At 37.1% G+C, this 17,634-nt stretch overlaps 1 protein-coding gene across 3 annotated transcripts; it reads left to right on the top strand.

Moving 5' to 3' along the window:
- The first annotated feature begins 1,455 nt into the window (after positions 1–1,455).
- LOC109010237 (kinesin-like protein KIN-12D) lies at positions 1,456–17,279 on the top strand. Of its 3 annotated transcripts, none has more exons than XM_035684839.1 (37): positions 1,456–1,646; positions 1,758–2,448; positions 2,676–2,831; positions 2,951–3,034; positions 3,794–3,913; positions 4,009–4,122; positions 4,224–4,316; positions 4,492–4,652; positions 4,751–4,825; positions 4,926–5,013; positions 5,099–5,157; positions 5,251–5,314; positions 5,405–5,470; positions 5,554–5,769; positions 6,608–6,712; positions 6,802–7,037; positions 7,209–7,278; positions 7,371–7,436; positions 7,686–7,765; positions 7,909–7,990; positions 8,209–9,921; positions 10,040–10,495; positions 10,991–13,744; positions 13,821–13,928; positions 14,120–14,241; positions 14,325–14,412; positions 14,564–14,638; positions 14,809–15,051; positions 15,172–15,270; positions 15,499–15,573; positions 15,669–15,727; positions 15,819–15,930; positions 16,023–16,133; positions 16,254–16,424; positions 16,553–16,618; positions 16,691–16,810; positions 16,934–17,279. In XM_035684839.1, the coding sequence occupies exons 2-37, from the start codon at positions 1,759–1,761 to the stop codon at positions 17,066–17,068; spliced, it is 9,132 nt and encodes a 3,043-aa protein (XP_035540732.1). In that variant the 5' UTR covers positions 1,456–1,646; position 1,758; the 3' UTR covers positions 17,069–17,279. The 3 variants fall into 3 exon arrangements, with proteins under 3 accessions (XP_035540732.1, XP_035540731.1, XP_035540733.1); XM_035684838.1 differs by having other exon boundaries at positions 8,209–9,940; positions 10,044–10,495; XM_035684840.1 differs by having other exon boundaries at positions 8,209–9,940; positions 10,044–10,495; positions 16,939–17,032.
- The last annotated feature ends 355 nt before the right edge of the window (positions 17,280–17,634 follow it).

The raw sequence follows: 17,634 nt of genomic DNA, 5'->3' as shown, positions 1-17,634 counted from the left end.
GAAGAAAAGTTTTGAGATGCAAAACGGGGATGAGTTTGGCGCTTAGATGAGATGGGTTTCCGAAATCGAGTTTTTTTTTTTCCTTTAAATAATAATATAAAGGTGATGACACGTGTGGGAAGTACCTGTAGCAGAATTGGTGAGAAAAAAAATATACATTTTATACGAACACTTTAAAATTATAAATTTGAAGTTGTGAACTTTTCAACTGAGTTCAGTTCAATTTTAATTTGAGTCTAACATTTAAATATCTAATTTTTAAATCACTAAAGATTGGTTTGGATTCAGGAATGAGATGAGATAGTTTCAGATGAAAGATAAAAGTTGAATAAAATATTGTTAAAATATTATTTTTTAATATTATTATTGTTTTGAGATTTGAAAAAATTGAATTGTTTATTATATTTTGTGTGAAAATTTGAAAAAATTGTAATAATGAAATGAGTTGAAATACTTTCTGAATCCAAACGGGGTCTAAAGCCATCTCAACTCAAAACCTCTTTATACGTAAGACCTACAACCTTTTTCAATTTCCCATAAATATATTTAAACTCTCATCTTAACATTCAAACACATTTAAACTCATCTTATATGGATCTCATAAAACTCACTCCAACATTTCAACTAATTACTATTTATAAAGAATTCAACTCATCTAAACTTAGCTTAACATCCAAATAGGACCTTAAATTTTTTTTATATAATGGGCTAGAGTTTTTTTTTTTTTTGTTTAAGATTCTAGTTAAGTATTTTACCTATAAATGCATTTTCATTTTCACTACATTACCAACCCAAATTTGGATTAGCATGTTCATCAATGCACAATTTTTTTTTTTTCCTCACACTCCCACTCTTTATTTTTTTCTCCCTTTATTTTGTCTTCTCTTTTGTTATTGAAGATTGATATTTACGGTCGTAAAATATATAAATATTATATAATTTTTTTAAAAAATAAATAGATATAAAATTTATATAAAAAAATTAATTTTTTAATAATAAATTTTATTAATTTTTAAAATAATTACGCGAAGGTTAACATTAAGTCATTACTATTATTGTTCTAACGGTAACTTCAGACCAGAGTCGGCCTAGTCTCGGAAGCATCTGATCCCATCCCAGACTCTTCCGACCATTAATACATTGAGCAATGATAAGGATATAAATGAATAAAAATAAAAAAGAAAAAGATTTATAGGTCCACAGCCCAAAGTCACGCTCAGAGTTAGCCGTTGAAATTTCAAATTTGATTCATTATTATGCCCTGAAAATCTTCTTTTTGACTAAAAAGCCCTTGCAATTCAAAACTCAATGCCGCGGCGATATGTTTCTCTACCTTCATTTTCAAATCCAGATCACATCTCAGCCGTCCGTTGAGAATTCCCCCCCTCTGTTCCACTCGCCCATAAAGGAAAAAAAAAAAAAAAAACACCCAAGAACCTTCGAAACTTCAGAGAGAGAGAGAGAGAGAGAGAGTGGAGAGAGAGATCACGAAGATGTATTCTTGAATCGACATCTGCTACTAGGTTTTTACCAAAACCCTGGAAAGAAAACCAGCTGCATAATCGCCACCATTTCTAGCAAAGTAAAATTTCAGGAAATCAACGGATTCGACATCTTGGGATTCTGTTTTCAATTTCTTCTTTCAGGTACGCACACCCTCACACAGTCCACATCTACTCTTCCTAGCTTTTCATTTCACATTCACATTCCGTTATTTCTGTCCCATGATTTTACATGCATTCCCGTTTTCTTGTTAGGATGTTGAGAGACTTCAAATTCCTGCGCCGGAATTCCGGTAAGAACGAGGAGATTGAGAATGTGTCCGAAAACCCCAAGGATTCTTTGGTGTTTCAAACCGGAATCGACTCGTCGAGGCCTCCCCTAAACACAATCCAAGAGCCGATTCCAATGGCTAGGCAGGAACAGGAAGTGGGGTTTAGGAGTAAGGTTGAGAGGACTCCAACTAAGGCCAAAGGCAAAAGTTCGGATCCTACATTGCCTCTACGCACTCCGGACAAGCATGGCGCTGGGTTTTCCGCCAAAAATCGATTCGCGTGGGCTCAAAAGCACGAACCCGGTTTGATTACCGGTGATTCCCGTGATGATGGAAGTAATTATTCGGGCCAAGTGAAAGGAGTGGCTGGAACTGTAAATGGGGGTTTGGTTAGTATGACTCCTCGGCCAGCTCGGGTGGTGGGAAGGGGTGCTTCTAGTTATTCTGAGAGCAATTCAACTCAGAGCACACCGTCTAAGAGTGTTAGTAAGCCTCCGAGTTCTGGGATTCGGAGTAGGGTTGATGGACATACCAGTACTCGCACTGGAAACTTTGCTGCATTGTATAAAGGGTTACCAATTTCTTGTAGTCCAGCTACTGCTGTTAATACTATGGAAGTGCCTCACTTTGATCTAAAGGAAGACCCTTCATTCTGGATGGAACACAGTGTACAGGTAAGCCTCATTTGGATCACAAATTTAGCTTTCATTGTTCCCCAAATTTGGGACATATTGTTTTGAATGATTAAGAAAATAGGCAGTGGATTTCTTATTACTGAAGTCGTGAGAGTTTTCTTATTTTCTGATTATAATTTAGGGGAACTGTCAATTCGGTCTGTTGAATTTGAAATCTTTAATTTATAGTTTGGAAGTTATGCTAAGTGGGATTTGATGTCTTTTAGGTTCTTATACGAGTCCGTCCTCTCAATAGCATGGAAAAGAGTACACACGGTTACAACAGGTGCTTGAAGCAAGAAAGTGCTCAAACCATTGCTTGGATTGGGCAACCAGAAACTCGATTTACATTTGACCATGTCGCATGTGAAACAGTGGAACAGGTCTGATCAGAGATGACAGATGATCAATGATTTATGTTTTCTTTCTCATATTTTATATGTTTTCAATGATATATGTTTTCAATGCATTTGTTTTGTATTGTCTATTCTCGGCTTTGCAGGAAACACTTTTTAGGATGGTTGGTCTACCGATGGTTGAGAATTGCCTGTCGGGGTACAATAGCTGTATGTTCGCCTATGGTCAGGTATTATCCAAAATATAGGATGTCCGCTAACATCGTGTGACATTTAACTTGTATATATGATTGGTAGCAGCACTATGAATCCAGTAGGTTAGAATTCGATCCCTTCCAGAGTTGTTCAATTAAGATGGAGATTTGCTTACTTGATTAATTGTTTAGTAAAAATCACTCATATCAACCAACATGGGTGTTGGATTTGTTCTCATGGTAATTAAGTGTTAATGATTTGCCCCAAAATTTTATCCCAAACTGATTTGAATATCTACCGTTTCGCTTGCTTGATCTTCTTAATTTAGTGCTCTCTAATATTTCTAACAGTAGCCTGTAACTCACTTACACAAGCCCAATGTATATTAGTCAACTCCAGGAGTGCCTAAATTTACACTTGCTCTAGCTGCTTCAGTTTTATGATTTGTGAAAATACACAAAGGCGATCTGCCTTAAATCCTGAATGCCATAGCTTCCTTAGCCATTCTTTTCTTTTAATGAAAGAATTCAGGAAAAGTTTGCCTTGTCTAACCAATTTTTGCAATCGAAGAACATAATGAATGTAGGGACATACATTCAGTATTCTGTAAATTTCTCATAACAGAGTGATTGTTTTGGCTTAACCATAACAAGTTAGGCCAACAAGATACAACTTCTTTTAGTTTCAAACTACTAAAGCATAGGATCACTTTCTTCTTTTGAAGTTCAAAAATCTGTTAGAATTGAGCTTATAAGAAAAAAAGCTGTTAGAATTGAGCAAGTTTGGTCATGCAGACTGGAAGTGGGAAGACATATACAATGCTTGGCGAGATTGATGATTTAGAAATCAAGCCCAGTCCACATCGTGGAATGACTCCACGTATTTTTGAATTCTTATTTGCAAGGATCCAGGCGGTAAATTTAGCACTTTTCGTTACTTCACCTTTTAGCATATGTTTAAGCATGTATACTGTGGTGAGCATATCCTTCTCAATCATTTTCTATGATAGGAAGAGGAAATTCGAAAAGATGAAAAGCTAAAGTACACCTGCAAGTGTTCTTTTTTAGAGATATACAACGAACAAATTACAGACCTCCTTGATCCCTCATCTGCTAATTTGATGGTAAGCCTATTTATTTTCCAAGTGTAGGACATTTGGTGTACATTTATGCAATTTCCATCGTGCCATTTTTAATATTTGTTTTGTTTTTCGTATTTTAATAGCTCCGGGAGGATGTTAAGAAGGGTGTCTATGTTGAAAATCTCTCTGAATTTGAAGTACAGACTGTTAGCGAAATTCTAAGGCTTCTAACTCAGGTTACTCATATTTGAACTAAAATATTCAGTTTGAGGCAGCTAATTTTTGTGCTGTTGGTGTGTGGTGGGTGGGTGCGTCTGTGTGTGCAAGCATGCATACAGGAGCATACATCCACAATCTTGCTTTAGTGTTGTGCTTTCTTAAACATGGTAATTTGTGGCTTCTTGCACATAGGGTTCTTCAAATCGGAGAGTTGCAGCGACAAATATGAATAGAGAGAGTAGTCGGTCGCACAGTGTATTTACATGCGTAATTGAGAGTAGATGGGAAAAAGATTCAGCAACTAACCTACGGTTTGCAAGACTAAACCTAGTTGATCTTGCGGGTTCAGAGAGGTAAATCATCATAACCGACATGTTCAACTACATACAATTTGGCATATGTTCGAACTCTTTTATGTTCCCCTTGCTAATCTAGTTACCAACAATAATAGGCAGAAAACTTCAGGTGCTGAGGGTGAGCGTTTGAAGGAAGCTGCTAACATTAATAAGTCATTGTCTACTCTGGGGTACTACTACAATTACCATAATGCTCCAATGCCTGTCATTGTTGTTCTGATTTAGCCCTACCTTATAAATTCCACGTGGATATGCATTTGCATTTTGCAGTCATGTAATAATGGTTCTAGTGGATGTTGCACATGGGAAGTTGAGACATATTCCTTACAGAGATTCAAGGCTAACTTTTCTTCTTCAGGTTATTTGCAACTCCTTTTTCTTTTCCTTCTTTAGTTTTATATTCCTCAACGATAATGCTAGACATGGAAAAAAACATAACGCAGGATTCACTCGGTGGGAACTCGAAGACAATGATAATTGCGAATGTCAGCCCTTCTATCTGGTTAGTTCACATGGTTTTAACTGATTTTCTTTTGTTTCAACTCGTACAGTTGATTATCAATGCTATGAACCTTTTCTTTTATTTTTCTTGCAGCTGTGCATCTGAAACACTGAACACTCTTAAGTTTGCCCAACGAGCAAAACTTATTCAGAATAATGTAAACTTCTGTTATCAGTCCTATATGGCGGAATTTCTCAAAGACATCCATCTATTTCTTGACTGATTATTTTTCCTCTGCATGGTACAGGCTGTTGTGAATGAAGATTCTACAGGAGATGTTATTGCACTACAACACCAGATACGACTTCTAAAGGTGATATTGAATTTTCTGTTTCATTGTAAGTTCTCATGTGTCAAATGATTTGTGTTTGAAATCATGTAGTAATTTTGGCACAGGAGGAGCTTTCTATTCTTAAACGTCAGAATGTCTCCAGATCTTTGTCATTTGGTTTGACAACTATTGAAGATACAACAACAGCACAAGAAAATGCCTGTATGGAAAACATTCATGATGTGAATATGGAGATTGATGACATTCACGATGTGAATATGGAGATTGATGATTTGCCTGAGTATGCATCCAAGGGCATTGTTAGATTATCTACCAAACAGGTATTTGCTTCTTCTGGCATATAAAACTTAGTAAATGATATGGAACTTGTACATATAAAAGTTAGAAGGATTGATATGCGATGGTTGGATAATGTTATATTTTGTCCTTGTTTGCCTTTGTACCCCGACTCCTTTTTTTATTTTTATTTATTTTTAAATTGTATTCCCTATTTTCACTATCATTATTATTGTTATTGTTATTTGGATACCCAATTGGATTGGATTGAATTGTGAAGTCATTATATTGGTATATCTTAATGTTCACATTGGTTGCTTTCTAGATTAAATTGGGGTATACCAGGGCACGTGGGAGACTCAATAGTGACCATTATTTATAGGGGATCACATGGATGTGGCTAGTGTACCTCTCTGGTAATGTCATGTGGTATGGGACCGCTTTGTGCAAAGCAAAACTTGACGAGGACATTGAGAATTTGATTGGAGTATCTTGTGTTGAAGTTGTTTTATGTTCATGTGATATGTCTTCATTGGCCGTGTAACATATGAATTTGGACACGGGAATCACCACACTGACTAGTCTTTGTTGAGTGTTGACATTGTACATATGTGACCAAAAAGTTTTTGGCCTATGACAAGGATAATAAAAAACTTAAGGTGGATGGTGACAGTTTGATATGAAGTACAAGATATAGTATGCTCTCTATATGTACCCCATGTGTAGGCATCATGGATAGAAAGTAAATCTTTGATTCTTTTATGTTTTTATTTTTCATTGCATTTGTTATTTCAAGTGTGATGTGTCAATCTGAACCTTACCATGCATTTGGTTTTCCTTATTTTACTGATCGTAACATGCAACTGATTGACAATGAATCAGTTGAAATCTTTGGAGACAACACTTGCTGGTTCCTTGAGAAGGGAGCAGATGGCTGAAACTTCTATTAAGCAACTTGAGGCTGAAGTAGAACAGTTGAACCGCCTGGTATTGTTCTTTTTTGGACCCTTTTTTTCCTTTTGGAGTTTGTTTCACTTCCAAAAGTGCTCTAACGGCTACCACCAATTACATCTCAGGTTCGTCAAAGAGAGGAAGATACCAGATGTAGTAAAATGATGCTCAGGTTTAGGGAAGACAAAATTCAGAGAATGGAATCACTTCTTGGAGGTTCTGTACCTGCAGATGCTTATCTACTGGAAGAGAACAGAGCACTCTCCGAGGAGATTCAGTTGCTTCAAGCTAAAGTTGATAGAAATCCTGAAGTAACTCGCTTTGCTTTGGAGAATATAAGGCTTTTAGATCAACTTAGAAGGTAGTTATTGCTGCAATCATCATTATTACCATCATTATTCTAGGTGGTGTTGTTGTGTTTTCATTTTTGGATGAGAAGTTTCTTATAAAAAAGTTTTTTATTTTTTGGATAAGAAGTTATTGTAATTAGCACTTTACCTTTTCTATTACTTTTTTCTCATCAAATTTTTAGGTTTCAAGAGTTCTATGAAGAAGGGGAGAGAGAGATACTCTTGTCTGAAGTATCTGCACTGCGGGATCAGGTGTTTAATAGTATCTATCGAGTTTTTTTTTTTTTTTCCTTCCGGTTGGGAATGTTTGGAGCCTGTATCAACTAAAAGACCTCTGTTTGCAGTTGCTTCAATTTATTGATGGGAGCTCTAAGCAGCATAATGATCTTAATTCTAATATGCAACCCGAGGTTGGTTACTTTCATTACAAAGTGGTTTACCTCATTCTTGTTAGAAAAAAAAAGTTAATTCCGAGTGAAAAATGTCCTTCATTTGTTTTTTCTTTCTGGTCTTCATAGTCAGTTTTCATTAATAAAGGAAACTATGTGCATAAAAAAAATGATTTCCAGCCGGAGGTCGCACTTTCTGTCTCTATATGTAACACGTTTCCTCTTTACTACATACTAATCTATTTCACAATTCCTCTTCATTGGTTTCAGTTTAAAAATACTCTTGGAGAATTAGAGAAATGCAGGGACCAATTAAAATCTTGCTTAGAAGATAATGCAAAACTCAGAAGGTAAGAAAGTTTGATCCTCCTATACAAGTTCATTTTTCATCCATTTTCAAGTCTGTTTAGCATTGTATTTTCCGATTGGAGCCTCTAAGCTTGCAGTAACTTCTTTAATCTTCCATGCAAATTTTTCTTCCCATATTCTGCAGGGAATTAGATGACCTACACACCATGTTAGAGAATATCAGATATGAACCCTATGAGCACGATGGCGTCAATAAGACCATAAAGGTACTTATGTTTCTTAGCTTGTCTTTTAACTTAGCTGCATTAACTTTATGGAAAAAAATAAAAGAAAATCCAGGAGTAGAGAGATTATGAGAAGGTTATTTCTTAAGGATTACTTTGTAATAGATATGCCTGCACTTTGGGTCATGCCAACTTACAAGAAGATTAGGTATTGTGCTAATGTGTCTTCCAAATATTGAGTGTATGAAATTTTGTTTCAGGATTCAATAAATGGTCCAGCTGTAGAAGATGAGGTGCTCAAGGTAGTCCAGAGTGAGAACCTAGAAGGTAAGCATGAATCTCTGCTGATAAAACACGCAGAGGAAATGGTCAATTTGCAGTTGGAACTGGATATATTAAAGATCATTATCAAAGAAGAGAGGTCAACTTGTCGTGAGATGGAGGAAACGGCAATATGCTATGATAGAGATCTTCAGGTGGCGAAGGAAAAACTTTTACTAACAAGTAAAAAATATGAAGATGCAAAATGCGAATTGGAAGAGGCAAAGTCCATCATTGAAGCTCTTGAATCACAGCAAATTCTGTCGATCAATGAGATGGAGGAACTGAGGAATACTAACAGTCATTATCAGCAGCTTTTGAGCAAACAGGAGCCTGAAATCATGGCTTTGAAGGATCAGCTTGCTTTTAAAGAGTTGCAATTTCACTCACCTTCAACCCGTACAGAGCGTGACAATTCCCCCTTAGAAGCAAACTTGAAGAGGATGCAAGCCTCTCTTGAAAAGGCCAAGAGACTGAATAATTGGTACCGAGGTGACCGTGCACATCAGGTGTCAAATGAAGAAGAAATGGATGAAGTTCGCAGGCAGGCTGAAGCTGAAACTGCTGAAGTGATTGTCTGTATGCAGGAAGAACTTGGGATACTTCAGCACCAAGTCCAAGATAGTCATTTGAAAGAAATGGAGATGAAAACGGCTGGAACACTTCTGGAGACTGAATTGAAAGAGGTTCAGGAAAAACTGTACATCATAACTGATGATAACAAAAGCTTGAATCAAAAGCTAGAAGAGAAAGATAGGGAACTGTTAATATTATCTGAAGAATGGGATCTATTGACTTGTGAGATTGAAGAAATTCTTGCTGATGGGCACGACACACTCATCAATGCGTCTGATCAGCTCGAACTTATATCAAGTTCCTTTCCGCATAGAAGGATTTGGATATCTGACCAAGTTGGCAAGATGATTAAAATAATCTCTGAAAAGGAATTAATGATTGAAGAACTGAGGAGTTGTTTAGAGGATGCAAACAATAAAAGAAGTGATGTGGAGTGCATGCTGAAGTCTTTGAGAGGAGCAGCAATGGTAATCACTGAAGCACACCAGCAGGAGTGCAGTGAAAAGGAGAAAGAAATCCTCCAATTGATGTCAGAGTTGACTACAAAGACATCTACAGTAGCAAAGCTGGAGGACAGAAATAAATGGGCAGAAGATCAGATTGGAAAAGTATCTGGTTGTGCAACAGTTGCTTTTGTGATTGTCAATAGATTATCAGAAATGAATAATAGTTATCGTGATGCATTAAAGCACAAGGATTTCCAGCTTGGTGAATCAGTAGAGATGAACTTGAGGAAAGATGCTCTTCTTAATGATCAAGCTGAGATGATTGAAGAAGCAGATAAGAAGATACAGTCTCTGAGAGGGGAAGTAAAAGATTTGGAGGGAACCTGTGGTAAGCTTAGAGAAAAAATCTCTGAAGAGCAGGAGCGTTCTTGTGGTATGGAGCAAAAGCTAAAAACTATTGAAGAGATTGATATTTTGATGACAAAGGAGAAACTAGCTGAGCTACAATCAGGTGTATCCACACTCAAGTCATGCATGAGCTCGTATGGGGAGCATTGTGGAAGTCCTGCAAGGAAAGATTCACAAGAAGTATGTACGTCTTTTGATGGAGATGGTGAAGGTGAAGGACCGGTAAGCTTCTTGCTTTCTGGTAGGCAGCTTTAACTTTGAAGTTAATTCACATCTATGTGGTAGTTCTGGTCTCTTGAGGACGTTTATATAAATAATTGCTAATCTGGAATTGTTGCAGACAGATGCTGAAACAAATAAAGTCAGTGACAGAGACTTAAATTGTGTTGAAGACCTGACACTGGATACATCTGAATATTCTAGAGTTGGGAAGAGTGTGTGCTGCCCTTCCTATGATGAAAAAAATCTGGAGTCTAGAAGAATTGGTAGGGATATGGGTAATAAAGATGTTACCATCATACTTCTGAAAAAGGAGATACAATCGGCCCTTGAAAGCCTGAAGGAGGTGCAAGCTGAGATGGTGAAGCTGCATGACGAGAAAAAACAAATGCAGGTGTCTGAGAAATGCAGTCAGGAAAGCATGAAATGTCTTACAACTCAGGTACTGGCCATGGAAGCAGCTATGAGTAACTTTGAAAAACAATATATACTCAAGACGGAAGCTTTTGGTAATAGGCTAAGTGTGTTTGAACAAACTGTGGAAGAAGCTGGCTCTCAATGGTGTCAGACTAAAGAGGTAATTCTTCATGATTTTTGTCATTTATTGTCTCAAAAAACTCTCCTCTAATCTGTGCTCTGTTAGTCTTCATCTAGGGGCCAACTTACTATGGAGAATACCGACTTTGTAATGTTCTTTTGCCTTTTGTCTTTTGTATGTCTGGGTGGGGTTGGGAGGCTCCAACGAGGAAAATGTACCTTTGTTGATAGAGTTCTTCTGGGCATCAGCCCATAGCCGCAGCACACCCGTGCTGTGGTTTTTTTTTTTTTTTTCACCCAATACACTTAGTGTGCAGCGGCTGTTATGCACAGTAAAGTGCTATTTATATTTTCTCTTGTTGATATTGATAATGAACGGTGATAATCTGAATTTATATTGTTCCCTGTTTTGTGCTTTGTCCCTGTCCATCTGTATCTCTCTCTTAAACTTCACGTTTTTGGACTATGCATTTAGAATCTGTTAATTAGTCTTTTTTTCATCACTCAAATACTTTTTGCTGACATCCTGTTACAGTTGCTTGAACTTGAGGTCGGTGGTGCAAAGATGGTTGCAGCCCAGAAAGCCGCAGAGGCTTCTTGTATCATGGCCAAATTTCAAGAGGCCCAAAATACTATGAAAGATGCAGATATTATGATCAATAAACTGGTGATAGCAAATGAAAAATTAAAGCTTGATATAGAAAGGCGTAAGGAAACCGAAGTCGGATTAATCAATGACCGGAGTCTATTAACTGATGAGGTTCAGAGCTTGCAGAACATCAATGATCTGAAGAATCAACAATTTGAAGATCTTGAAAAGCAGCTTGGCTCACATTTGACGGAAACAAGGGATCTGGTTTCAGAGATTGAATGTGCCATCACAGAATTCCAGACTACACTAAGCAAAAACTTAATGTCTTTAGGCTGTGACCTCCGCTGCATGAAGTCTCTGCTGGTAAACTCCACAAAGTTGGTGCATTCATGGCTTGAGGGTGTCTGGTCTCAAATAATTGTGAAGGACAGTGCTGTGTCAGTGCTACACCTGTGTCATATGGGAATTTTGTTGGAAACAGTCACAGGGCTGAATACAGAGAATGGTTTGCTTCAACACGGTCTGTGTGAATCAAACTCTGCTATAGCTGATTTGAGGGAACGCAATTTTAAGTCAATAAGAGAGCTTGAGATGTGTAGAATCCTCAAAGGGAAACTCCTGGCCGACATCAAGAACAGTTTTGATAAAATCTCAAGGAAAGAAGAAGAAACTGGGGAGCTTAGAGTCAAGGTATCCACTTTTGAGAAACAAATATCAGACCTGCAGCTCCAAGAGGAGTTGATGCTGCAAAGGTCTAATGATATGGGATCACAGCTTTCAATTTTAATGAAGGAGTTGGACTTGAGTAACAATAACGTTTTGGCATGCCTTCTGGATCAGGAGAAAATACTGAAATATAAAGAGATGGTTCTTGAATCTCAAGCTGATCTTTTCATGGTAGGTTGGTTCTCTAAAGACTTTGAGTCACTTATCTTGGTTTCAGAACTAGAAGAGATGGCTTTGCAGAAAGCTGATGCAGAAAAAGAGCATATCAAGTGTTGTTCAGTCCTGGAGAATTTGAAGAAAGAAATAATTTTTTCCAAGGTCGATGCAGAGTTGAAAACAAAACTGCTACAGGACCAGGAATCCCAGGTTTCTCTTCTAGAAAAACAAATTCAAGAGGCAACATTGGAAAGAAAGGATCTATTGTCAAAGCTGAATGTCAGTAATTCAAGAATTTCACAGATGGAGGAAGTGACTGACCAAGGCATTCAGTCGCTAAAGGATGTTACTTTTTTGAATAGTAGATTGAAAGTTGAACTTGTTGATGTCAACGAAACAAAGGTGAGGCTGTTGAACCAGGTTCAAGCACATGAAGCGGACTATGAAAATCTACTGCATGATTTCAAGACAAAGGAAAGAGCATTAGAAGTTTCTCTGAGTCAAATGTCTGCCCTTGATGAAAGAAACAAAGATCTGCAGAAGAATATTTGCAAGATGGAAACTTTTTTGTGCGAACTACAAAATGAGTTGGACATGAAAAATGCAGAGTTAAGCCGAATGAGCTGTTTGGCAGATGAGAATGAGTCATTGAAAGGTGAGATAATGAAGTTAAATGCTCAAAAGAGGCAAGTACTTAAAGACTTAGAGGGGAAAAATTCCGAGTTTGAATCATCTTTGAGCCGCATAGGTGTCTTTCATGAGGAAAATCAGAGGCTGCAAAATGAAATAATCTCGTTGGAGCCTGGTATTGTCAGTCTAAAGACTGAGCTGGAAATGAAAAACGCTGAAATGAATGAGCTCCAACATTCTCAATCTGTCATTCTCAAGGAGTTATGTTCGAGAACACAGGACTGTCAAAGTTATGTCAACAATGTAAAATCCTTGGAGGAACAAAATGCTTTCTTAAGAAATGAAATTTGCTCCCACAAGAATACTATGCATGAAAGCTTCTCCATTTCGAGCTTGAACATCATGAAATGCATTGATACAGTGGAAGCTCTTGACATCATGGGTAGCAGATTACTTAATGTACTGGATGGAAAAGGCTCTTCAGTTGTGGATAAAATGTCACAAGAGATATCTGAAAACATAGAGAGGACATGTAAGTTTATGGAAGAGTTTGACCGCTTGGAGTGCCATGCTAAAGAGCTAGTATCAGAAAATTTGAATCTGCAGGCTGAGCTATTAAGAAAGGAAGATGTTTTGAGAGGACTTTTATTTGATCTGAGCTTGTTGCAAGAATCTGCATCTAATACAAAAGATCAAAAAGAAGAGATTGAGGAAATGGTGGTTTCTGTAGAGGCATTAGAGGATGAGCTTGCAGTAAAAACAGGTGAGCTTGATCTGGCGCTTGCTAAAATCCAAATGCTTGAAGATCAGTTGCGGGATAAAATTGACATAATTTCTGTGCATGAGTTGGATCTCTCAAAAGAACGCGAGTCTCTAGAAATGCTTTCCGTAGAAAATCTGGAGCTGGGTGCTTGTATTGAAGATGCCTTGGCAGCACAAAGTATTTTAGAGGAGGAATTGACAGAGAAGAAAAAGATAATTGAGAGCTTGGAAATGGAGCTTACAGAGATGAGTAATGCTCTTGGGCTAATGAATAATTCGATCGAATCCCTTGGGAGCAATATGAATGAACTTGCTAGTGAGAGGGATCTTCTCCAGATTGAAGTTAATAGTTGGAAAGAAAAGTTTGAGAGGGTAAAGACACTTGCTGACAAAAATGAAACAATTGCCATGGAAGCTCAACAGGTACATTCTAACCTCTACTTGGTGAATCACTTTTTTTTTTTGGTTCCCTAATATTAATTTGTTACCTCAACATCAGGTGGCTGAATCAAGAAAGGTCTATGCTGAAGACAAAGAGACAGAAGTGAAGCTATTAGAGAGATCTGTTGAAGAGCTAGAACGTACAATAAATGTATTGGAAAACAAGGTAAGTTTAGTTATAAAAAGGTCATTTTTTATAAGTCATGAAAGATTTTATTATTAAAGAAAACAGGGAGTATACAAGGGTAACAGCCAACTAGAATTAAAGAAAGAGACAAGAAAGTCGTGTAAACTATTATGATCTTTTGATGAGCTATTACTTTTTTCTATTATGCCTCACTTATAACGGCTGTCTAGGTCAACATTCTTAAAGGAGAAGCCGAACGCCAAAGGTTGCAAAGAGAAGAGCTGGAATCAGAGCTTCATGCTGTAAAAGATCAGATGCAAAATGTTAAAAATGCTGATTCAGACATGAAAAGGTGAAATCATTCTAAATATTCACTTGGACTGTGTAGATATTTTTAGGTTATGCATGGTTGCTGAATTGTTGCTTAAACTATAGGCATTTAGATGAGAAAGAGAAAAACCTTCAAGAAGCCCTTGAGCATATGCAAATTCTTGAGAGGGACATAGTAGAAAAGGATGCAGAGGTGACGTCTTCTGTTGCATCTTCAGTACAATTATTTATAACTTCATTCTGAGCCTCCATAGTTAAACCAAGTTTTCTAAACCAATTTTATAGCCAATTGTTTTGAAGGGGATTTAGCATTAGAAACTTATGCTCTTGTCATTATCTAACAGATTACCCAACTAAAAGTTCATCTCTCTGAGCTAAATTTGCATGCTGAAGCACAGGCTAGTGACTATAAGCAAAAGGTATGCAAGAAATCATAAGATTTATTTCATTGTTCTGCAGTAAAGAGGTTGCATGGCATTTATAGAATGAATGTCTTTTCTGATGCAAATAGATGTGGTTTCGTAGGACAAGTTCGTTATTTCTTTTAAAATCACCTCACAATGATGTAAACTATGAAATTCATTAACAGTTCAAGGCATTGGAAGCCATGGCTGAACAAGTCAGGCCTGAAGGACATTCTGCCCAGCTCATGAATTCTTTATCAAACAAGTCAGAGAAGTATGCCACAAAGTCTAGGGGTTCTGGTTCCCCTTTTAAATGCATTGGATTGGGCTTGGCACATCAAATAAAATCTGAGAAAGATGAGGAGCTTACTGCTGCAAAGCTTCATATTGAAGAGCTTGAATTTTTGGCAGTAAGCCGACAGAAAGAGGTAACCTTTGCCGTCCCAATCTAGATTCTATGAGTTCTACGGAAATTTGAGATTGCTTTCTTCTTTTGTGGCCATACATTATGTCCCCATGGTAGTCACTTTCTGTACTGGACAATGCAGATATTCGCATTGAATGCTAGATTAGCTGCTGCTGAGAGCATGACCCATGATGTAATTAGAGACCTACTGGGAGTTAAATTGGATATGACCAATTATGCGGTAAATTTGTGAATCATTTCTCATAAGTTGTCTTTCATTATATTCTGCATCCCAGAAAATATATAGCATCAAATATTATCATTTCACTGCCCTCTTTATGCAATCCCAATTGTAGATTTGATGTTACTAAGTCCGTGATGTTGCAATAGTATCAGATCACTTCTGGATAAATTTTTTTCTCAAGTTTCAAAATATGCTAATCTCACCCTTCCAATTCTGTAATCTCAGTCAATGTTGGATAATGAGCAAGTGCAGAAGATAACTGAGAAGGCTCGACTTCATAGTTTAGAATCTCAAGAGAAGGTACTCTCAACTTTGAAATTACTAAAAGTCGCTTGAATTGAATTTCAGTTTTTGTGAGTTTTTGTTATCCCAAATTGAATTCTTCTTTCAATCAGGAGCAGGAGGTGGTTAAGCTAAAGAAGCAGCTTAATGAATTCGTCGAGGAGAGGCGAGGGTGGGCAACTGTCACTTCACAACTACTTAATTATGTTTTTTGTTATTTTGTTGTCTTTACCATGCCTAAGTTTGTTGAGCTCGTATTCCAGATGGCTGGAGGAAATTGATCGAAAGCAGGCTGAAATGGTAGGTGCCCAAATCGCATTGGAAAAACTATGGCGCCAAGATCAGTTACACAAAACTGAGAATGAAATGTTGAAGGTAGAAATAGTCTCTATTTTGTAAACAAAATGGCCATTGTTTAGTGCGGATTTTAATTTCTTCTGGTTTTTTGCCTTACTTTATCTATGTAGATAGAGAATCTACATCGTAAGCAAAAGGTGATGGAGCTTGAAGGGGAAGTAAAGAAGCTATCTGGTCAGCAAAACCTCCAGCAGCGCATTCATCATCATGCAAAAATCAAGGCCTGTCAATCTAATTACTTTGATTTCAGTTTTATTGACCATTTTGTGGAACCACATGGTTTTGGACATCCATCTCTATCTCCAAATCAATTTTGTCATCGGAGTCCAATAATGTTACAGGATGAAAACAACATGCTGAAAACTCAGAATGAAGAACTCAGCAGTAAGCTGCGGCGAACCGAGGTTATTCTTTCACGTGTCAAGGAAGAGCTAGCTTGCTTCCGTGCTTCCATTGGGAAAAATCCCTATATTGATTTTGATGAGGAACATCGGTTGAATATCAAACTGAAGGTTTGTAAACATAACGCAGCAACCAACACAAACACGCGCACCAGTAGCTAGACTAGTAACTAGAGATGTGGGTATGCTATACCAGTAAATAGAGTTGAAGGCTAAACAGAAAACTGAATTTGCAACAGGAAACCGAGGAGGAGAAGGTTCAGTTAGCACAGAGGTTATTGGGTTTATGTACTAGTGTTCTAAAGGTATGTGTAAAGTGATTTGCCAATACAACATGCTTTACTGGAAATTCTTTTTTAATTGGACTAAACTTTCAGGCAGTTGGAATAACAAAACCAGTATCCAATGTAAGTCCCTCCGATGCTGAAGATGCCCTGGAGCAACTCAAGAATAGATTTACTGCACTCGAAAGAGAATTGCAAGATTTGAAGTATAAGGTAAGCAGAATATTTACATTCCGTTTACACACATATACACATGTATCTCATCATCCTTAGCCTATTGGTGCATGAGCAGGAACCAGTGAAAACATCTGATCATTATATCTTTTCTTTCTACAGAACAGACTTACCAATGAAAGAATCCGATTAACGGAACTCATGCCACAATCATCACCAATAAACTCAGCAGATGAGAAATGTCGAACTCCAGGAAGGGCATCCCAAGCTGCATTTTTTTCTGCTCTAGATCGATAAGCAAACTTGTGGGTCCTAAGGGATCTGTGGTTAGCTCTTTGCTAACTATTTTCTACTCTATAATTTTGTTTTGGATGAGTAATTTTGTATTGTATATTTATTCTTTTTAGATGGTAAATATTCCCATGTAGTTATGGTACAATGAAAATCTGTATATGGTTTTACCATTTTCATTATTTGTTTGTTTAGTCAGAATCTCAATTATTCTTTATTGTTGTTCGAGTTATATTTTACAATAATTTAAAGGATATCAACGTTAGAATGACATAGTTACACTTCAAGCCTGCAAATGCTTTAAAAGACTCAAATCGATCAAAATTGGGCTTATGTAAAAGCTGGCTCAAATGTAATAATGTCTTGTACAGCTTTCTAATGCAACAGATGTCATGTTTTATGATCGAGCAGGTAAATTGAAAGGTCGACAACACAACGTCCTAACATATATCATATTAATTCTAATTTCTTTCTCCACCTCTTATTTTTGGATAAATATCTGACGGACAACGTTAGCAGAAACAAATTAGACGTTAATGGTCGATCTCTAAAGGGAAAAATAACAATAAACC

The sequence above is a fragment of the Juglans regia genome, chromosome 13 (genome assembly GCF_001411555.2).
Source record: "Juglans regia cultivar Chandler chromosome 13, Walnut 2.0, whole genome shotgun sequence".
Lineage (NCBI taxonomy): Eukaryota > Viridiplantae > Streptophyta > Magnoliopsida > Fagales > Juglandaceae > Juglans > Juglans regia.
The sequence above is the reverse complement of the archived record's forward strand: the minus strand, read 5'-3'. Positions and strand labels throughout refer to the sequence as shown.

Bases quoted from the DNA above. Each gene is read 5' to 3' on its own strand.
- LOC109010237 (XM_035684838.1), top strand. From the start codon at position 1,759: ATGTTGAGAGACTTCAAATTCCTGCGCCGGAATTCCGGTAAGAACGAG. The intron at 5,158-5,250 runs GTTAGTTCACAT...TTTTTCTTGCAG, and splicing joins AATGTCAGCCCTTCTATCTG to CTGTGCATCTGAAACACTGA. The intron at 9,941-10,043 runs GTAGGCAGCTTT...TGTTGCAGACAG, and splicing joins GGTAAGCTTCTTGCTTTCTG to ATGCTGAAACAAATAAAGTC.